Below are 23188 nucleotides of genomic sequence, written 5' to 3' on the forward strand. Positions count from 1 at the left end.
AATTAAAGAAACAACATCAACAATAGATTTAAACAAATTAGAAAATTTATTTTAGAAATTCCGAGATGGAACAAAAAAAAATAATAAACATAATACATCGGTATAATATTATATTTTTATATTACAATGTATTTTATTATAATATTATATTTATTAATATAATATAATAATAAACATAATACATTTTTTATAATTTGTATTATATTTATAATACAAATGTATTATAAATATAATATTAATGTATTATAAATATAATACAAATGATAAAATTATTATTTCTCCAAAGTTCATCTCAAAAAAAATAATAAACATAATACATCGGTATAATATTATATTTTTATATTACAATGTATTTTATTATAATATTATATTTATTAATATATAATATAATAATAAACATAATACATTTTTTATAATTTGTATTATAAATATAATACAAATGTATTATAAATATAATATTAATGTATTATAAATATACATGTAATACAAATGATAAAATTATTATTTCTCCAAAGTTCATCTCAATACTGAAACTTATAAGGAAATATTCGAAACAAAATCCTTATAGGAATTTTATATTTATATACGTTTTCTTTTTACACTTCGATATATAACGATATTCAGCAATAATAACAAAAAATATCGATCATTCTCATCAAAATTCGATCACATATACACGGCAGTAATTTACTTTAAACGCGAGCGCTATTTGAGACGACGATATATCATAAAATCTGAATTAGCCAAGTAAAAAAAACACAACATATAAAACATGATACATATATCATGATGAACCACTTCCGATATGTCTACGTTTAATTTAATCGGATTTTATTGATATCGCTAACTTTCAAATAAAGATCGAATTAAACGAGTTTGATTATCCGCGAAAATAACATTTTCAATCAAAGTATAGAACAAAGGAATCTTTATCACAATTATGCTTGCTTTATTAAATTATACCTTTTTGAGCATAGACAAATGAAGTACTTCGGGTACTTCGATGTCTTCCAATCGAATGTCCGATGGATTGAATGGAAATCTTATAGGATAAGAATAATTTAAATCCATTAACAGCTGAAAATGAAAAATGCGGTAATTAGATGTTGCAAAAAATTATTTCGCTATCTTAATCTTGTATAAATTATTCATATTTGGGAGAGCGATTAATAAACTTATGCTTTAGTTCCTTTGATTAATTCTAAGAAAATTAACTAACTTTTTATCGGCGCAAAAAAGCTTACCTGTTCGTTGTTCTCGCCGCGTTCTTTTAGTTTATCCTGTACCTTTTTAATAAACGAAACAGGAACTCGACTTTCGTAATCGTCGGCTGGGGTGTATAAGTTCAGAATTTTCACTATTTGATTAGCCGTCAGCTTGTTGCACATTTCGCAGACGGAATTAACATCTTCATCCGTTTTACGCGCTTGCAGAAGCTGCGATGCCTGTATGATGGGTCGCAATGCTTCAGATGCAATTTCTAGTCGTCGATCTCTACCCCATTGTTCTAAATGGCTCATATTATACCTTGATAAAGAATATTATATATTATTGCAAGAAATATATATACAATACATTCTATTACACAAATAACAAAACCAAGCAAAATACAGTCCTTCGCAAAATTTCGCGAAGAGATAAAAAATCTATTAATTTACAAAGTAAATTTCTTCATCGATTTTTTTAAGCCCCATATTTCTTGCAATGCAAAATTATATTCGTGTCGAATTTATTTCGGCAGGTAAACAAATAATCGAGATACCTGTCGTACCTTATTTGCATACCCTTCGTCCACCGGCAGAATTCGTTCCTTAGAAGCAAATTGTTCAGAGCGCTGGCGCACATGAAGTAAAATAGTTGCCTGAACAGCTGCGTCACAATTTCGGAATCGACGCCGTGATTCTGCAGAGTCTTGTGCATCGATGTCAATTCGGCGAGAAGTTTCTCCAGTTTCTGTTGTGTGGAATCCAATCTCATCGTCGACCTGAGCCGATCGGTTTTATCGGGCACAGGTATGGCCTCATGCTCCAGCAAGGCCGGTACCGTGAGCGCTTGGACTCTCTCCTTGAGACTCGTGACGAGATTATTGAAAATCCAGAGCGCCACATTACTCAGCACGACGCGATATTCGCTCAGGTCGAAGTTCCTCAAGCATTGCTCGTTCTGTCTAGATGTATTCTCGATCTGCAACGGCTTGTCGCCAGAGTATTGTTTCATGTTATGCAACAGTCTCAGAATGTTATTCAGCCAGAGCACTCTGAAGTCGAAGTCATCACATTTCTTCAGCACACGTTTAACAGCGTTCAAATATTCGGTCAACAACGATCGTACTTTATCGTCGTCGTTGATGTAATCAGTGTGTCTGATGCACATGAAAAGGATGTAGGACGGTAAACCCGGTAGCAGAGTCACCGCTGTAGAGGGCTTCAGTTCTAAACAGAATGCAAAATATTCATAAATTTAAATGTATAATAATATCTTATAATCATACATAGCGTCCCAAAAGTCCCGGACCGGTCGAATATTTCATAAACTATGCACTTTAGAAAGAAATGTTTCAGACAAAAGTTGTATGGCTTGAAGGGGACCATCAGATAGTGGCAATGATTTGACATGGGAGAGTCATTTGAAAGTCACGTGAAGATCACTGTCAATTTCTTAAATGGAACCCCCTATTTTTTATTACATATTCGTGTAGCTTATCTCGAGAGCTTTCCAAAACACTATAATAAAGTATTTCTTCATTGAGTACTTTTCGAGTTATGAGGCTTGAAATAATTTTTCAATTTTACATAAACCATAAAATATCTAGTAAAATATTCATTTTTTTATTATCTTACCTTAATACTTTTATGTACAAAATAATGAGAGGAATCAATTGGTGTAAAGAAAACACACAGTTGTTTTTAAGAAAAAATATGTAATTGTTAATTGCAAATTAACAATTACATATTTTTTCTTCGGAACAATTATGTTTTTTCTTTACACCAATTGATTCTTCTCATTATTTTGTACATCAAATTATTAAGGTAAGATAATCGAAAAATGAATATTTCACAAGATATTTTACGGTTTATGTAAAATTAAGAAATGATTTCAAGCCTCATAACTCGGAAAGTACTTAATGAAAATTAACTTAATTGTAGTGTTTTGAAAAGCTCTCGACGTGGGCTACCAGAATATTTAATAAAAAATAGGTGGTTCCATTTAAAAAATTGACAGTGATCCTCACGTGACTCTCAAATGACTCTCCCATGTCAAATCATTGCCACTATCTGATATCCCTCTTCAAGCCATACAACTTTTGTCTAAAACATTTCTTTCTAAAGTGCATAGTTTATGAAATATTCAACTGATCCGGGACTTTTGGGACACCCTGTATAATAGATGTAAAATAGAGAAAATTTCTATATACATCTATTTAAGGAAATAAGGAAATATATGAGCTTTACTTGATAGATATTGATTGAAATTTAAGGAAAGTTAATTAACGATACAACGTGTGCGAGATATTTACCAATGACTAGATGACGTATAATAACGTTGATATCTTCCTTTCTGAATTCAAACATTCCTTCATAATCTCTTTTTTTCTTATGAATGGTAGGCATATTACTTCCACCTTGAATACTGGAAACAATGACGGATCTGTTTGCGTATTCTACCGCATTAGGCACTGAAAGAAATTGAAATTTTCATATTCCATGCGATTTTTAGAGGCTTCTCAAATTTTTTTTTACTATGTCGAACTATGTCGCGTACTCGACACAATATGCAAGCGATAGTGAATTATGGTCCATATGACGTATTATCGAACTATTTGAAAAATCTGTTTTTTCTTTCGGCATCTTTTAATTTTTGTTTTCTAATAAATATAATATTTATTTTAATATAATATTTATAAATATAATATTTTTAAACACGAAATGTTTATCTTTTAACTAATGTAACTGCTTATTGTACGATGTATACAATTTTTTTCAATTGATAAAATGGTTTAAGACCACACTCAATGACGTTTTTTAGCACATAAGGACGTTCTCCTTCGCTTTTGGAAGCATTAAGATAAAGTAATTTAAAATATGTTTATATGTGTATGTGTGCATACTCGATGTTATTAAAAAATTTTTCAATACCTCTCTCTCTATTGATATTTTTTATTTTCAATAGGCATAATTATCATACTTACAATCTGCATCCTTTAATCGCATCGCCAGGATTGTACATTGTTTCTTATAACACCTGCATTCCTCTACTATTTTATCATATTTTTCTTGAAGATCCTTTAACATACGTGTAAAAAAATATATATATGTATTTGTATATTATATATATATATATATATATATATATATATATATATATACAGGGTGGGGCATTTATCTTGAGACAAGATAATATCTCGATTGGAGTCGATTATTTTGAAAAAAGTTTTAGACAAAAGTTGTATGGTTTCAAGGGGGACATAAAATGGTGTCATTAGTTTGATCTTGAAGAGCCACCTGAAGGACACGCGAAGGTCAGCTCCAACTTTTTAAATGGGACACTTTATATGCTTTTGCATATTCTTGTAGCTCATCTCAAGAGCTTTCCAAAACACTATAATTAAGTTAGTTTTCATTAAGTACTTTCCAAGTTATGAGGCTTGAAATCATTTTTTAATTTTACATAAACCGTAAAATATCTTGTAAAATATTCATTTTTCGATTATTTTACCTTAATACTTTTATGTACAAAATAATGAGAAAAATCAATTGATGTAAAGAAAACTCATAGTTGTTTCGAAAAAAAAAATGTAATTTGCAATTAACAATTACATATTTTTTCTTAAAAATAACTATGTCTTTTCTTTACACCAATTGATTCCTCTCATTATTTTGTACATAAAAGTATTAAGGTAAAATAATCGAAAAATGAATATTTTACAAGATATTTTACGGTTTATGTAAAATTAAAAAATGATTTCAAGCCTCATAACTTGGAAAGTACTTAATGAAAACTAACTTAATTATAGTGTTTTGGAAAGCTCTTGAGATGAGCTACAAGAATATGCAAAAGCATATAGGGTGTCCCATTTAAAAAGTTGGAGCTGACCTTCGCGTGTCCTTCAGGTGGCTCTTCAAGATCAAACTAATAACACCATCTTATGTCCCCCTTGAAACCATACAACTTTTGTCTAAAACTTTTTTCAAAATAATCGACTCCAATCGAGATATTATCTTGTCTCAAGATAAATGCCCCACCCTGTATATATATATATTTATATTTTTTTACATTTTTTTACATTTTAATTGATATATATATTTATTTATTTTTATAATAGATTAAATAAAAAATGTTTCAAATATAAGTTATTTTATTTAAGCCATTATACAAATCTTTTTAAACAAAATAACTTTTATTCGATACATTATTAAAAACATAACTGAATATCAAGTCAAACACATTATATTAATAAATTAGAATTGTGATTAGAAACAAAAGCGATGCAACAAAATTGACTCAAACTAATATAATCAATTTTATATTATTATGATAAAAAAATTTGTTTCACTTACTAGATTTTCAGACGCTAATCTGGCAACCTCATGCTGCATGTAAAGTTCCGCTTGAATTTCCGGCGATTTGCTTAAATTAATAGAAAGTAGTTTCTGCTGTTTGTCTATTTCTTCTTGCAGTCTGTCTATTTCATTTCGCCATTCATTTCTTTGCGATCGCCAATTCCTTTCTTTTCCTTGCAGCTCATCCTCCAATTGCCTTCAAAATAATAAACATACAAGTTTTGCTTTTTTTGAATTATAATATTTGATTATTATATAAATTTTATATTTAATATTTAATTATTATATAAATTTTGATTATTATAATTACAAATTTATAGAATTGTTCAATCACAAATAAATTGTTGAGCTGATTTGTGTTAAGCATAAAATCGTACTTATTAGCGTCACTAATAAAAATGATAAGGAAAACGTTTGAGAGAGACACTGACCAGAGCTAATGAGTCATTAAGAAAATTTTAGCGTAATTCACACAATACATTGACGTAAATGTTATCTTACTAATTAATGACTTGGATTACGATGCTTCAAAACATTCATAATATAATGAAATTATAAAATCTCTTTTTTTTAATTGAACAGTTAAAAACAAAATGTTAAATGGAAAATGAATCTGCTCAACTCACTCTCCTCTCGGTGACTTTATCTTAAGTTTACTGTAAAATCAAGGTGTATAAGCAAATGATAAGACTATTAGACACGGCATTCTGTCTTATTAGTCAACTCAGTTAAATGCGTGACTTGTTTTATATTACCGGTTAATCTGTCTCTGCGTTTCGAAAGCAAGTACCAGCTCGCCATCCTCGTTTATAATGTCTACGCAACCATAATTGGCATCTAAATCCTTCATCTTGCGTGTGTGATCAGCCAGCACACTATGCAGTTGGATACATTCTTCTCTTCTTCTTTCCAATTCTTCCTGTAGCGCCTCGAATTGTACTACAATGTCATTATGTCACTATTATCTTGTATTTCTTGTGTATTATTATTATTGTTTCGTACATAGTCATTTAATATCGGTGACTTTGAAAATTAATAGCAGGCCGAACATTTAATTATCGCACGCAAACATTTACATTTTCGTAAATTTATTACACAAATGTATAATAAATATATATCGAAAGTATTTTAAAGAATTATTGTTTCTTACATAGTCATTTAATATTGGTGACTTTGAAAATTAATAGCAGGCCGAACATTTAATTATCGCACGCAAATATTTACATTTTTGTAAATTTATTACACAAATGTATAATAAATATATATCGAAAGTATTTTAAAGAATTATAACTTCCAAATAGACTTTTGTAGTGTTTGTAAATTTTTATAATAACGATGAAACTGCTTAGAGTATTTTCAACTTTTAAAAAGATTAGAATTAAAATTAAAAACAGGAATTGAAATTATCGATAATATTGATGTGATAATCGACAATTTCGCAAGCAATATGAGATGCATGATGGATAATGGAAGAAATACCTTTCTTAATTATAATTATTAACAACATAATAATATAATAATAATTAATAATTAACACATTATAATAATTAACACATTCTGTTAAGTTTAACACGACGTAAAACACAATCAATAAAAAGACAGTATTCAGAGGATAGAAAGGATAGACAGCAGAAAATAGAAGATATACAATGTGTTTATCTACGTCTCTTATCCTTCAGTGTTTAGATATTGAAAAATACAAAGTTGATTAATTCATATGTCAAAAGCCAATATATATTTATGATGTTAATAAATTGTAATAGTAAATTACTCATGAGATTTTGTTGCGCAAATGATGGGCTGCCCAACGAAACGGTCTTCCTCAATGAATTTAAGTCTTTCTTAAGTTGCGAATTCTCCACTTCCAGCTTTTGAAGCTGCAAAAATAAACCATATTGTCTCGTCATTAATCCACTGATAATAACAGTAAGAAAACGAAACAGTTTTATTGAATTTATATTGATAATATCTTAATAATGTTTAAATGCAATATCGCAAACTTGTATGTTGGGAGAAGGAGATTGACAAGTACTAGAACAATATTTTTAATCTAAAACTTAGACAAATAAATAGATTGTATCGAAAAAAAATTGGAAGAAGAGAGCTATTGCTCTAAATAAAATTTGCCATAATTACTTTAAACGAATCTTGTATTTTGGAAGATTCCTCGCGTTCCAGATCCTCGACCATTCTGATCAATCTGCCCTTCTCTTTCTCGACATCCTTTAGCTTCTGTTGCAGCTTCAGAACGAGATCGATGTCCACGAGGGTAAATGCGTATTTTTCCGAAGGCAATTTATTCATCTGAATTTCTCTGTCCGATCGTTGTTGATTCCAGTCAATCGTTTCTACTCGCGAGTAAAGTGTTGATGAAGAAGCCATGGGTCTCACGGAGCCGTAACCAAAATCCTACAGTAAAATCGGAAAGTGTGCAGCTCTAATCGATATAATAGTAATAAATCAATGTAATAATAATAAATTATATCGATTTTGTTGACATTTAATTGTATTAAAATTCAAATTTTTTTTACACAACTAATTCTCTGATTTATTCAATAATATATTATAGCGTATCGACTTACGATTTGATCGTCTTGTGAAATTTCTGTGAATGCGGTCTGGCCGCTATCGCTGGAAGCATTGCTAAAGAAACGCGAATGTCCAGGTGACACAAGCTTTTGCTCCAACATTTCTGCATGCTGTTCTAGCTCGTGGTATTCCTTCAGCAGTCTCTGATAAGTTCCGCGATCCTGATCCTGTTCCAGCCGAAGCAGATCTTTCTCTTGCTCGAGGCGATACTTTAGATTGTCCTCGGCACCGCGTTGATTGCTATTCAATTTTTCAGTCGCTATTGAGAGCTCCTTTCGTAATCTCTCGTTCTCCTGCTGCAGTTTCTTTTTTTCTTCATTCTTTTGCAGGGAAATCCTCTCTTTATCGTGCGATATATCCATCTTTTCGTCTCTCTCCCGTTTCAGAATTTCCTGTATATTTTTCAGCTCCTCCTCATTTTCCTGCACTAATCTTTTCAACTTTTTATTATCAACATGGATGGATTTCAAGTTATCCAGTTTGAGCTTCAAATCTAACATTTCATTTGGCATATTCTTCAAGAATTGATTTTCCTTTGCCTGGAAAATAGATTCGTATATTTCAAAAATGCAATCTTTTTTTATATTAATATTATTTTATATTAATATTAATATTTAGGTAATTTGTCAACAATTCTTTTATTATAATGTCTAACAATTCATTCGTTTTAATCGATCGTGATTTTATTGTTGTGAGAGCGACGAATCGTTAGAATATCGAAACTTTACGATTATACAGGGTGACCCATTTTAACTTAGGCAGCCAAATAACTCGAAAAATAAGCACACTACGAAAAAATGGTTAGAATCAAAATTTCGTCATTTCGAGGGGGACATACAATGACGTTAAAATCAGCCCTCCCATCCCTCCCCCTGGGCGGTGAGGGGGGGCAAGTTTGAAATCTTAAATGGAACCCCCTATTTTTCATTGCATATTCTTGTAGCTTATCTCGAGAACTTTCCAAAACACTATAATTAAGTACCTTTTTATTAAGTACTTTTTGAGTTATAAGGCTTAAAATAATTTCTTAATTTTACATAAACCATAAAATATCTAGTAAACCATTCATTTTTCGATTATCTTACCTTCATACTTTTATGTACAAAATAATGAGAGGAATCAATTGGTATAAAGAAAACATACAGTTGTTTTTAAGAAAAAATATGGAATTGTTAATTGCAAATTACATATTTTTTCTTAGAAACAACTATGTGTTTTCTTTACATCAATTCATTCCTCTCATTATTTTGTACATAAAAGTATGAAGGTAAGATAATCGAAAAATGAATGGTTTACTAGATATTTTATGGTTTATGTAAAATTAAGAAATTATTTCAAGCCTTATAACTCAAAAAGTACTTAATAAAAATGTACTTAATTATAGTGTTTTGGAAAGCTCTCGAGATAAGCTACAAGAATATGCAATGAAAAATAGGGGATTCCATTTAAGATTTCAAACTTGCCCCCCTTCACCGCCCAGGGGGAGGGGTGGGGGGGCTGATTTTAACGTCATTGTACGTCCCCCTCGAAATGACGAAATTTTGATTCTAACCATTTTTTCGTAGTGTGCTTATTTTTCGAGTTATTTGGCTGCCTAAGTTAAAATGGGTCACCCTGTATTTAATCTAAACGCTAAGGATCCAAAAAAAGGACCTCCGAAATTTACAACAATATGCATTGATTAAAGTTTTATTAAAATAATTTTGTGCATTACTTACCGCACAAATTCTTGTCTATTTTTTTTCCTATTTACAATAAGTAAAGCTTAAATAAGATATCACTTACTAATTCGTCTATCTTTTGTTGTAACGTAATGATTTTCATTTCCAATCCTTTGTTGAGGGACCTGACGTGCTCTATGCTTTTGGCCTCGGCTTTCAATCGCCTGAAGATCTTCTTTGCCTGACGTCTTCTAACGCACGACTGTACAATAATTATGTCTCCAAGTTTCTTTCTACACGCCATTCTTACGAGATATCCCCGAGCGAATCTTTGGATCACCGTCGCGGCTGCATGGTCCTTCATTATCCTGTATCTAACGCGAGCCATGTTACCCCTGGCATACGTCTGCAGACCGAGGATTGTACGTTTCACCTGCAGATACCATCGCCTCTGCAGCCAACCCTTCACGCGCGCCTGTATCTTTATCGCGGCTCTTTCCCTCCTCACAGCCTTCGCCTTCTGCCGAGCAATATAACCCCTACCGCACCTCTGAAGACCGAGGATCGATCGACGGATCTTCATGTACCTGTTGTGGTGGATGAAACCGCGCACCGTTTTCTGGATCATTGTGGAAGCATCCCGCTGCCTCTCCGCTCGTAGTTTTTCTAAAAACGCTACTTGACCAGCTCTGAATAGCACCTTGGTCCGACCGAACTTGAACTTGTCCTCATCATTAATATACCTGGCCAGTATACGTCGACAAGTTTCCTTCAAGTCATCCCGTCGTATCTCCTTGAATTGACAGAGACAGCCATACCTCTGGAAGAAGTCAGCGTATATTCGTTGGCTCGGGAAGCCTGCCGCCGAGATCCTGATGGTCTCCAGAACACCACAAGCACGCAGCTGCTGCACCACTCGCGTAGGATTGTATAGGAAGGCCTCTTTCGCGTCATTCGGCTTGATGCAGCGGACGTAATGCGGTGTTGTAGCGTTCAACGTAGCCATCAGCGTGTTGAGCGAATCGCGAAACTGCGAGCCGACAGTTTTCCCATTTTGCTTATTGGATACATTCGGTGTATTCTGCTGCGCGGACACTTTCACCCTAATATGCGGCACCGCCAGCTTCGGATCTCCGTCGCTAAGCAGTTGCTTCAGTAGCTTGTTCTCGCTACCTCTCAGCACATCTACCTGTTCCTCGATTACAGTGTCACGATTCTTTTCCAAAAAGCCCAATGTCTCATATTGTACGAGATCAGCAAAGTGGCGAATCTGGAAAGCAGAAGTGCTAAACCTCGGCTTCTCGAAATGCTTCGACTTGCTGCATCTTGTGTACAATTTCTCCGCCCACGAGGCATCCGAGCCCTTCGGCATGCGACACTCCTCATCTAGTAAATCTAAGATACCCAGTTTGGTTTCGATCAAATCGATGCATGGCTGGTTGTCGTAAAAGTCGATGAAGGTCCACTCGATATTTTCCTTCAAGTATTCTTCCTGCTCAAGTTTGAAGACATGCTGATTGAATTGTTGCTGGAGCTTCTCGTTTGCATAATTAATGCAGAACTGTTCGAACGAATTCACTTCGAATGTCTCGAAACCGTAGATATCCAGCACACCGATGAAATACTGTGCTTTGCTAAGAGACTGCAATGAATTGTTGATGCCGACCACGATCCAATTGAAGAGCTCAGCGTAGATGTGCTTAGCTAAAGCGTCTCGCGCGCCGATTGCCTGGTCCACGTTCATCGGCTTTTGGAAGACTTCTCGCATCGACACGATCTTCCGATGGCACAACCATTTGCGCATTGCCTTTATGTCGATATCGAGTAGCTCGGAAATAATCAGCAAATGTCGGTCCGACGAAGAGATGTAGCTGGATTCGGTATCCACCTCGCTATCCTTCGCGTCCTCGACCTTGCAATTACTTATCTCTACGTTACCTAAGTGCAATATGGCGGCTAGAATGCGCAGCATGTCTTCCTGCTGCTTGGATGTGAAACCGAGCATCGTCAATGCACTGATCGTTTCGTCAAAGCACTCGAGATCATCCACACCGTCGATCGTGGGATTGTCGCCCTGATTCAGATAGTGAAATTGATCCTGATAGGATAGATACAATTGGGGAAGACGTTCCGCTGCTGAGCACATCTGATAAAATATGTGATAATTTCGTTCCTCGTTCGTCTGGAATACGACTCGCGACTTTTCCAACAAGTAAGTCCTCATACTGGCGCCAGTGATATGGTAGTCCTCGTTGAATTGGATTTCGATAAACTTGCCGAATCTCGAGGAATTGTCGTTCCTGGTGGTTTTCGCATTACCTATCGCCTCCATAATAGGAGAAGATGCCAGAACCTTCTTCTCAACCTGGGTCTCTGTCGCCGATCCACCAATAGTCGCAAAATATCGCATGATATACTTTGCGGAGACCGTTTTGCCAGCGCCCGACTCGCCGGAGACGATAATCGACTGGTCATGGTTCTCTCTAAATGGAATTGAATAAAATTAATATTTTTTTTGCTAAATAAATATAATTAAATTCGATGAATAAATTGAAATATGATTTAATTCAATTTTTCTATATTTAATTTTATATTTAGTTATTTATTAAAAAATATAATGTATATAAAATATCTCTCGAGTATTGTTTCTTTTATTTTTTCTTTTCTATATTTAATTTTATATTTATTTATTTATTAAAAAGTATGTATTGTTTCTTTTATTTTTTCTTTTCTATATTTAATTTTATATTTATTTATTTATTAAAAAGTATAATGCATATAAAATATCTCTCGAATATGTTTTTCTTTTGTGTAGAAAATGCAATTTAATATTCTATAATATTTTATAATAATTTAATATTCCATAAAAAATTAATTATTCGATAGATTTATTTATAGCTTTTTCTTTTTTATTCTTTAATTCTTTATCTATTTATTTGTTCGTTATTTTTTTATCCAACAGGAAAATCATCTAATTTACTTCTTAATTAATAGCAACATACAGGATGTCTCAAAACTCATAATCAATCTTTCAAAGAATCATTTGGAGAAGATTTTTTCTCAGCGAAAATGTCGATAAAGGCCATCATTTTTTGCATGTTCCCGATTTTTGTCATCATATATCCTTGCAATTAAGCCTTAAATTAAAACTCAACTAAAGTAAACTCTATTTAAAATTAATCAAAGAATGTCGTTTTAATATTTTATTTCTATAAAACATTTCTACAAAATTTACGAAAAACCCCTTATTTCTAATCACTTATAATTCGAAAATTATTAGTGCGACATTTTCATTGAGGAAAAATCGTCTTCAGATGATCCCAGGAATCTGTCTTTGAAAGATTGATTATGAGTTTCAGGACATCCTGTATATATGTAATCAATAGATAAATATTGACGATAAATATTGGACGATTAGTCACCTCTCTAATTTCATGTAGGCCTCCTCGGCCACGGCGAATATATGAGGTTCCAGGTCGCCCATCGCCTGCCCCCTGTAGGCCCATATCGTGTCATTGCCATAGATGTGTAATTCGTTGTACGGGTTAAAGGCTACCAGGACGATGCCGCAATAAGTGTAGATGGAATGCCGTTGAAAGCGGATCTGAAGATTGTGGAGAACAGCGGGCTCGTGAAGGAAGGACAATGATGTGAGATTGCTTTTCCCTATAAGAATATCCGGATTTCGGAGCGGAGGAAGATCCACGTCTGATTTCATCTCCAATGTCTTTGTCTGATTTGACTCTTCCGTTTGTACTTTCAACATCAATTGATTCTGCTTGTAGTTCTCCAAGAGCACGGCGGCCTCCCATACTTTTTCCGGATGCGGCACCCATATTCGGCCACCCTATAATCAATTAGGCTTTTTTTAGCTTTTGTTAGCAAACGTTTGCTGGTTTTATTAGCTAGTTTGATATAAAAATATGTGTGTGGCGCATCCTTTTGTTTGAGATATAAAAATTTGTAAAATTATTAAAATATTGAGACACAGATATATCGATGAGTTATAAGTATATTTTTTATTAAAAATGTATAAAGATTTATATAACGCGATAACGCATGAAATATGTATATTAGTTTTGCTTTGAATTAAATGAATATTAAGGTAAATGAAAGTATGAATATTAAATTAAATGAAAATATCATCGAACAATACATAAACAAGTCATCAATAAAAAAATATTGATTCAGTTGACGAATGCTCTAATTTTCTGTCATTTCATGTTTTCAATGTTATTATATATCATTTATGTACGATAGGGGTGGAAAGGATTTATTGTTTTGATCTAATTTTTTATTTTGATCTAAAAATTCTATTTATAATAATACTATTTAATATAATGTTCATTAATCAAACATATAACTAATAACATAATGATCTCTTTTGTTTTTGCGAACAAAAAATTAACCCACATAATAAATAATAAAAGGAAATTTTATCTCTATTATAAAAAACTTATTAATAGTTGAAATATGAAATAATAATATAATGGAGCTTTTCTGGTATATAAAATAATGACGAATTTTGAATATATCTTTTATTTAAAAAAACGAATGAAAATAAAAATAAATGAAAAATCATATTACAGATAAACTTACGAGTGCATTACAAAAATAACTATAAAAAATTAAAGTGATCAATTAAGCGTAGAGAGCAAAATAAATAATATAGATTAGTTAATCAAAATATATATTAATAATTCATAATACAAGCTCAAAACAAAAGCGATATAATATATATAGATATTAAAGATGTGTACGGACGTTTCGATTTACTTTTAAGTCATCTTCAGCGCAAATTTTGAAACGAAGATAGAACATTTTATAAAAAAATTCGCAGAGAAAGAAAGCAGTAAAATTAAATGCAGAAAGAATAAACTAGTACTAATCTTAAAAGAGATACAACTCCAGACGCAACGATTGTTCATGGTTAATTATAAACGGCTTCCAATTATTTCCATAAGTGAAACCACTCTCGTTTGGGTTAATTGGCCCAAAGTTGAGTATGGTTCCTTAGAAAATCTGTAAGACCGTATAAAAATAAAAATAAAAGTAAATAGACTATAGGAAGTTATTCAGCAATGTAAGTGTTTGGAGGGTCAAATAATGATTGAAAATAAAATTAATAATAGGTTTAAAAAAACAATATTAAGACTTTCTTATATAAAGTCGTCATCAAAAGTTATAATTTTCTATAATTCGACAGAGAATGAATCGATAAACCGGTTCGAAACGTGCGTTTATCTATTACTGTCAGCGTTTCTTACTTATGCGAATTTTTGATGTAACTTTTGATGACGACTTTCAGTCTGTTAATTTTTTTGCAATAATATTCTTGTAATTTGATTATGATCTTTAGCTTTCTTACATCTACGATCAACATCCATGTAATTATTCGATTCATTATGACTTCACGCTGATAAGTCAATTTAATATTTTTTGCTACTTTCATCTTGGCGCAGTGGTTATTGCCTTTGTATTTTTAATGTAATTTGATTGTTATCTTCAACTACCTTTTTTTATAATTTTAATCTATTAATTTATATCTGTCATAAATAATATAATATTATAATACAATATATTATAATATACATAATAAAATAATTTATAGATTCCTACCATTTCAATCAATATAATTGAAAGATTTGTGATAAATTTATTTCAAAAATAGTGTATGTATCTTGATATTTCTTAAATCATATAAATTTCTTTTTACTTTAAAAAGAATTATTTAAATTATTAATATTAATATTATTATTTATTATTTTTAAATTTAAATTGTGTTATAATATCTCTACGTATTTTAATAATAGCTGAGTAATTTTCAAAAATTGATGATTATATCGATTATAAATTATTTCTTTTTTTATAAGAAGTACAACTGAATCAGATCCTCTAATCATAACCGTACTATCAACATGAGAAAAACATTCGCGAAAAATAAACTGTTGTTTCTACGGCTACTCGTGTTACCTGTATAAGTCAGAATTTAGGTCTCTCGGCAATGGCTTTCCTGCTCTGGTGATTGCTGATTTTAGTTTTGAAAAGAAATCGCTAAAGCCCGAGAATTATATCATCTTTATGTGATTCTTTATGACAGTCTTATAATTAAAAGAAAATAAAATATCTTATTGATGAATAAATCTTATTGTTCGAATAACAGATTCTGCAATTCGATTAATTTGTAAAAGTATATATCAATAAAGTTCAACTTACGAATAATTTTATAAAAAAAGAAACAAAAATTACTCTATCAGTATCTTTATTTTTATTCTTAAAATCGAGAAATGAGTAATTTTCTTGAATTATATTAAATGAAGACATATTTTATATTTTATTGATTATATATATATATATATATATATATATATATATATATATAACGTATGGTCATTTGCCAATCCTTCTTAATATTTCATAATTATTGTAAAAATTGTAAAAATGATAAAGGACTTCTCTGATCAATTTACTGCTTTCTATTCCCTCACGAGTATTGTTCCAATCTTTAAAACCCTACATATATATATATATATATTATTTTTAAAGAGATTATTTGCATTTCAGAAGGACGATATTAATTGTGAAATATGTCTCCATGAGATATAAGAGTTATTAACTTTAGAATACAAGCTTTAGAAAACAATGTCAGGTATTGTTGATTCTCATAGTGTGTAAAGCTTAAGTTTAAAGCAAGAAGTGAGATATAAGAACTTGTTTGTTTCAATCAAAATATTTGAAATCGCAGAAGAGCAAACTTTGTAACTGAAGGGCAAACAAATTAATGTAAGAATAAAGTCCGATTATAGTTTCGCATACGCATTCATAAACCTATAGTATCTGACATCGTTTCTGAAATTTTCACTGATTGCATAACCGAGATATTTTCAGCTCCATGAAATTTCTGATTGATGTAATTAGAACTCATATACTGTCTTACATATCCAGAGAATTTCTAAGTTTATGTTACATTTATGCTAATATAATCTGTAGATTATCTGTAATATATAATCTACAATATAATTGATCTAAATTACAACAGCATATACCAGAATGTATCATTAATATTAATTAAATTTTAAATAGCAGCGAAAGATTTTAGAGTCTGCTATCAAATCTTATTAGACTTTTAATGAACTCTCTTGCTTGAATGCACTTGAAACATATTTTACATACATACTTCACATTTATTTTCGCGCAAATATCTTTCATAAATTTCAGGATAACGAAAATAATTTGACAACTTTAATTATCACCTGAATTCGTCAAAAATTATTATTTGTCAAGTGACAGAATCCGAAATATCAAGTCGAGAACGAATAATTGGAAATACAAATAATGTTCATGTATTAAACGACACATTGAACAGAAACATCCCTTTGAAACGCAGCTTCGATCTTTCTCGGGAAATGAAACCTATGCGAGTATCCTCAGCGCGTAATTTTACATCAGGAACGTGCCATCTTCCTCGAGGGTGCGTATCAAATATCTTCCGAACTACTATTCGTGAATAATACCTTAATATAGAGTTCCTTCGTAGTCATTGCGATCGGTTTAAGCACCTGAATGTGAAGCTCGGTCAGAAGATATCACTGTGCAACACGATTACACACGCAGCAACGGCAACGACGATGACGATGATGAAGACGAAGCATCTATCGCTTTGGTCGCATGTGTTCGAAAGTCGAAGACACTGAGTACTATCGACTTCATTGGGTTGTACATATTATCACACCTAAAGTCACAGAATGTTTGTTTTCCTTTTTTCATTTCCTCCCTCTTTCGACTCCTCGTTTCATTTCTCGGAGATCCGTGGAAGCTACCGAACATCATGAATTTCATTTGCTTAAATCTAATGTTGTTTTTTTTATTATTTACTTAACATCATGATTTATACAATAAAAGATTGATATTATCTCTGATTTTTGTACTAATAACATTAATGTATAAGAGTATTTAATTTAGATAATTTTATCGCGTATAAGAGTATTTAATTTAGATATTTTTATATTTTCTGCATCTCTTTTAAAAAAAAAATTTAAAAATGTTTTTATATTATATATAAATTATTGAGAGAAATTTATTGCTAAATGATTTTGAATATATAATAAAAGATTTTGATCACTTTTAAAAAGTATAAAAAATGGGGTAAGAATTGTTATCAATAATGGGATAAGAACTGGTTTTATATTCATTTGAACACCAAATATATCATATCAAGATATATGTAATTGTAAATATATTCTGTCCATTTCTCGAGAAAAGATTTTTCTCTCTGTTCCACTTTTTTGTTTTTTGTCTCTGATATCAATATGTTTGTAATACGTTAAACCAATGAAAGTCCAAATAAAATAGCAAATATTGTTACGATTCTATTATATCTATAATATCTAATATTCTATTCGTATAATGGCACAAAATACAAAATGGCATATATTTATAAAAATTAAAATGTAACAATATATCTTTTCTGTTTCTTTCGGTCCTCTTCGTATTTCTATTTTTCTCATTGTTATGTTATTTTTCCAACTCGATTTTTTATCATAGTTCTTTCTCTATTTCTTTGATATCAAAATATACAATCTATATTAATATAACATTATATCTTTCTCTTCTTATTTCTCGCGCGCATACATTTCCTTTTTAATTATATCTTCAGTAAGTTTTCAACTTTAAGATATATAGAAAATACTTACAAAGATTCGCGATACAAAGTAATAAAATTATATATATAAATCTAATAAATAAATAGATACCTAAGATTTTGTATTCAATCATTATTGTCGTTGTCATATATTTATTCATTAGATTATTATTTTCTTAGAATCATAGAAATTGTTCCACATTCAAAGAAAATACAATATCTGAATTAACTCTTATTTTTGGAAACTTTACAATTTTATATTTTGTTGAAATGAAATAAATATATTTCTTTGTGTGTATCACAAAAAAATAATGGTTCAAGAGAACAGCAACTTATAAATTTATATATATTTATCTTCTAGAATTAAAAAAGTAATTAACAATAAATTTAGATAAATTAGAAATTTATTTTAAAAATTCTAAGATGGAATAAATAAATAATAAATAATGTAATATATTACAAATTAAATAAATAAATAAATAATGTAATATATTATAAACGTATAATATTATATAGATGTATTATATATATACATCAATATAATATTATACTTTTGTAATATATTTCATTAAAATATTATATTTATTAATATAATATTACAATAAATATAAAATATATATATTTTATCATTTATATTATAAATATATAATACAAATGGTAAAATTATTATTTTTCCAAAGTTCATCTCAATACTGAAATTTATAATGAAATATCTGAAACAAAATCCTTATAAAAATCTTATTTATTCCTTTCTTTTTTTACACTTCGATGTACATACAACAGCAATAATAACAAAAAAATATCGGTTATTTTCATCAAGACCCGATCACATTTATTTGCACAACGGAATTGACTTTAAACGTGAGCACGATTTGGAACAACATATTGTAAAATCTATAAATTATCCGAATAAAAAAGAAACATGTATAATATCATGTATATGATAATATATCACGATAAACCGCTTTCGATGCGTCTAATAAGTCGGATTTTATTGGTACTGCTGCTTTCATACAAATAAGAATTCAGGTACCTCAATGTCTTCCAATCGAATGACTGATAGATTGAACGGAAATCTTACAGGATAGGAATAATTTAGATCCATTAACAGCTGAAAATGAAAAGATAATTTTGTGTTGCAAAAAATGTTTTCGCTATGTTAATTTTGTATAAATTATTCCTATTTGAGAGAGCGATATATACACATGTGTGACTTTAGTTCTTTTGATTAATTTAATTCTAAGAAAATTAATTCTTAAGAAAATTAATTACTTTTTATTGGCGCAAAAAAGTTTACCTGTTCATTGTTCACGCGTTCTTTTAGTTTATCTTGTACTCTTTTAATGAACAAAGCAGGAATTCGAATCGTCAGCTGGTGTGTATTGGTTCAGGATTTTTATTATTTGATTGGTCATCAATTGGTTGCACATTCACAAACGAAATTAACATCCTCATCTGCTTTATATGCCCGCAAAAGCCGCAATACCTGTATGATAAATTGTAATGGTCCAGATGCAATTTCTAATTGTCGATCTCTACCCCATTGTTTTAAAAATGGATTATATTATCCCTTAATGAAAAATATATTGTATTATTGTAAGAAATGTGTCTAATTCTATTGTGCAAATTATAAAACTAAGAATTAATATTAAGTAAAGTTCAGTCTTTTTCAGTCTTTTAAAATTTTGCGGAAAGATTAAAAATTTATTAATTTACAAAGTAAATTTTATTGATTTTTTAATCCATATATTTTTTGCAATGCAGTTATATTTGTGTTGGATTTTCTATTTCAGCAAATAAAAAGAAAGGTGGAAGGATCTTATTTTGTCATACATAGATGTAGATCTAGTCATATATAGATCTTTTTAAACTTTAAAATAACTTTTATTCAAAACATTATAACTTTATTAATTAAAAAAATAATTAAGTATATGATAACTTTATTAATTAAAAAAATAATTGAGTATATATACTAAACCAAACATATTGTATATAAAATTAAGATTATGATTAAAAATAAAAGGGATGCAACAAAATTGATTAATATAATTTTATATCATTGTGATAGAAAAATTTGTTTCACTTACTAGATTTTGAAACATCAACCTCATGCTGCATAAAATTCTGCTTGGTTTTGTGGCAATTTGCTTAAATTACTGGAAAGCAATTTTTCTATTAATTATTGTTATTTCTCTACCTCTTCTTAGTCTCTTTTAGTTCTCTATATTTTATTAGTCTCTGTCTATTTGTTTCTTCGTCTATTCATCTCTTTGCAATTGCCAACGCCTTTCTTTTTCTTGCTCATACTCCAATTGCCTTCAAAACAAAACATACAAATTTTTCTTTTTTTAAAGATCTGTAATCTATAAATTTCTTGAATTGTTCAATCGCAAATAAATTATATTATGCATAAAATTGTGCTTATTAACGCCACTTAAGTGATGATGAAAATGTTTGAGAGACAATAATTAAAACTAATGAATCGTTTAAAAAATTTAGCATGATTAATACAACACATGATTGATGTAATTGTTATTTTGCTAATTACTTGCTAATGACTTAAATTAAGATGCTTCAAGACATTCATGATATCGTGAAAAGACTATTAGACATGGCTTTATTATTATTAATTCATGTCGTTTTATATTACCTGTTATCTTTTCCTGTAGCGTCTCGAATTGTATTAATGTCATTATTATGTCAGTATTATTAATTATAAATAAATCTTCACCGGCTGATTCTGCTATGTATGGATTATTTATATTTTGATAAAAAAGAAACAGAGAGAAGACTGAGAGATGTCATGGCTTGCTTTTAGGTGATCCCTGAAAGCGATACTCTCTCTAGACATTGAAAACATGGACATGAATTACAAAGCCATAGTCCATGAATGTTCTCAGAGGGTAATATATAATGCACAATTTCTGGTTTTGTTCCGTGTTATGAGCATGAAATGTCGATAGCAAGATATTTATGTATGTAAATTGATAATAAATAAATTATTCAATCGCGAAAGATAATATGTAATATTCAAAGATGAAATAAATATTTTTCTATATTCCTTGTCATACTTATATCTTTTTATTTACAAAACACAAAATACCTGCTGTGGGATAAAAACATTTTTAACTGTATTTCTATAAATCTTCTTAATTAGCAGTAAATTGATCTTTGATATTTATCAATCACTTTTTTAATTATTTAAAAATTTAACTATTCATACATGTATAGAATATGTCAAATTAATCACTGATTTCTTCTGAAGTTTTTATAATCAAGACTCGAAAAATATAGATGTTACAAAATATTTTAAGTCTCTTCCTCTATATAAAATACAGTTAAACCTGATTACCTCCCCTAGTGGGATCTGGATAAGAGAGAAATCTCTATTATTGAGACTATTTCTGAGATCCCAACATTTTTGCAAAAAACTCTGTAAATAGGAATGCCCGGCCTCTTTAATTAAGACTGATATTTAGCAATTCATAACAATAATTATCTCTATAATTGAGACGACCCCATAGAAAACCTGTGTAAATAAGATTATTATCGTTTTTACATTGCAACGTTGTGTATGGCGTTATCGAAAATAACAGATATTTTTTAAATAATTTTTTTTTACAATGCATTACATTGTACATTTTTTCACATGTGTAATGACATAGTGCTTATTTGCATAATAAACTTTATTTGAACACTTAATTTATGTACGTATTTTTATTTGATAATTACCTCTATAAGTGAGATATGCGCATTTTAAACCTGGATAATTGAAAAATTGCATAAGTGAGATACCTCTTTAAGTAGAATCAAATGAGTTGTCCTTTGCGATCTCACTTAATCAGGTTTGACTGTATGAAGAATTATCATATGTTCCATTCTAATATAGCTAACATTATTTATATATTTTTATTATTATTTTTATTATAATTTATATATTATGATTATAATTTTCATACCAGCATAACTTTTATGCTTAATACTTTAAAATACAATGTATTAAATTATAAAATTTAATATAATTACAAAATAGTATTACTATTAATAAATAGGTTGTATGCATACTGTCTTTTAGTTTCTCTCTTACAGCATTTTATGTCTCTTTTTATTTTTTTGCTTGATATTTTTCTCTCTTCTTTTCTTCAGAAATTGCGTTTTCTACCAAGCGTACCGACCATTAATTCATGCATTCAAATATTTTGTAACCGTTATTAAGGTCCTAATTTTATTAATGTCTTAATTTTAGCGTTTATATCTTTATTATTTGTATAACATTGAAAAGGATCTGTAGAAGATCGAAACGTGCGTTTGTCTGTTAAATTGTATTTTGATAGTTTTTTGTGCTGACAGAGTTTGGCTTATTAAATCATTTTTTAATTTAGTGGCTCTGTCTTGCGTTGTCAATTGTTAATTACTTTTTCGTACTACCATCCTACGTCACGGTTCGAAAGCCTTTCTTTTCTAAATTTGTATTATTTGTATACAGACTGTTATATTTGTATACAGACTGTTAACCTTTCTTATTTTTAATTTTTAGTTTCTAATCATTTCCAATCACTAGGCATTTCTATTCAATATATTTTCTTCTTTGAATTCTTGGATTATTATATTTATTGTATTCCTTTGTGTTAACATCAAAAATTACCATCACTTATTATATTTGTCCCTTTCTAAAAAAATTTTAATGATCACCTAATAGCCCTAATAATCTTTTTTTTTTACATTATCTTATTTTT

General features: G+C 29.9%; 1 protein-coding gene and 1 long non-coding RNA gene across 2 annotated transcripts; both read right to left on the reverse strand.

The window, feature by feature from the left end:
* Positions 1-621: 621 nt before the first annotated feature.
* On the reverse strand, positions 622-17489 carry LOC105253708 (unconventional myosin-Va). The gene is made up of 13 exons (XM_020028248.2): positions 17326-17489; positions 13234-13658; positions 9936-12294; positions 8144-8689; positions 7698-7970; positions 7333-7438; positions 6317-6500; positions 5559-5757; positions 4190-4283; positions 3518-3676; positions 1772-2432; positions 1245-1527; positions 622-1077 (listed from the first exon to the last, which is right to left on the reverse strand). The coding sequence occupies exons 1-13, from the start codon at positions 17350-17352 to the stop codon at positions 958-960; spliced, it is 5436 nt and encodes a 1811-aa protein (XP_019883807.2). The 5' UTR covers positions 17353-17489; the 3' UTR covers positions 622-957.
* A 1782-nt stretch (positions 17490-19271) lies between these two features.
* Positions 19272-21245, reverse strand: LOC109610156. Its single transcript, XR_002192660.2, has 4 exons — positions 21103-21245; positions 20540-20768; positions 19750-19938; positions 19272-19563 (listed from the first exon to the last, which is right to left on the reverse strand). It is a non-coding gene; the product is annotated as an uncharacterized LOC109610156 (long non-coding RNA).
* Between the last annotated feature and the right edge of the window lie 1943 nt (positions 21246-23188).

Source organism: Camponotus floridanus, unplaced genomic scaffold, assembly GCF_003227725.1.
Source record: "Camponotus floridanus strain SB8 unplaced genomic scaffold, Cflo_v7.5 scaffold18, whole genome shotgun sequence".
Lineage (NCBI taxonomy): Eukaryota > Metazoa > Arthropoda > Insecta > Hymenoptera > Formicidae > Camponotus > Camponotus floridanus.

What these genes read in the sequence shown, in the direction of transcription:
- LOC105253708 (XM_020028248.2), bottom strand. Translation starts at nt 17,352, where the DNA reads ATGACTACGAAGGAACTCTATATTAAG. An exon ending in TGCGCAACAAAATCTCATGA is followed by an intron (nt 6,501 to 7,332) that starts GTAATTTACTAT and finishes ATGACATTGTAG; the next exon opens with TACAATTCGAGGCGCTACAG. An exon ending in GCGATTAAAGGATGCAGATT is followed by an intron (nt 3,677 to 4,189) that starts GTAAGTATGATA and finishes AATTTCTTTCAG; the next exon opens with TGCCTAATGCGGTAGAATAC.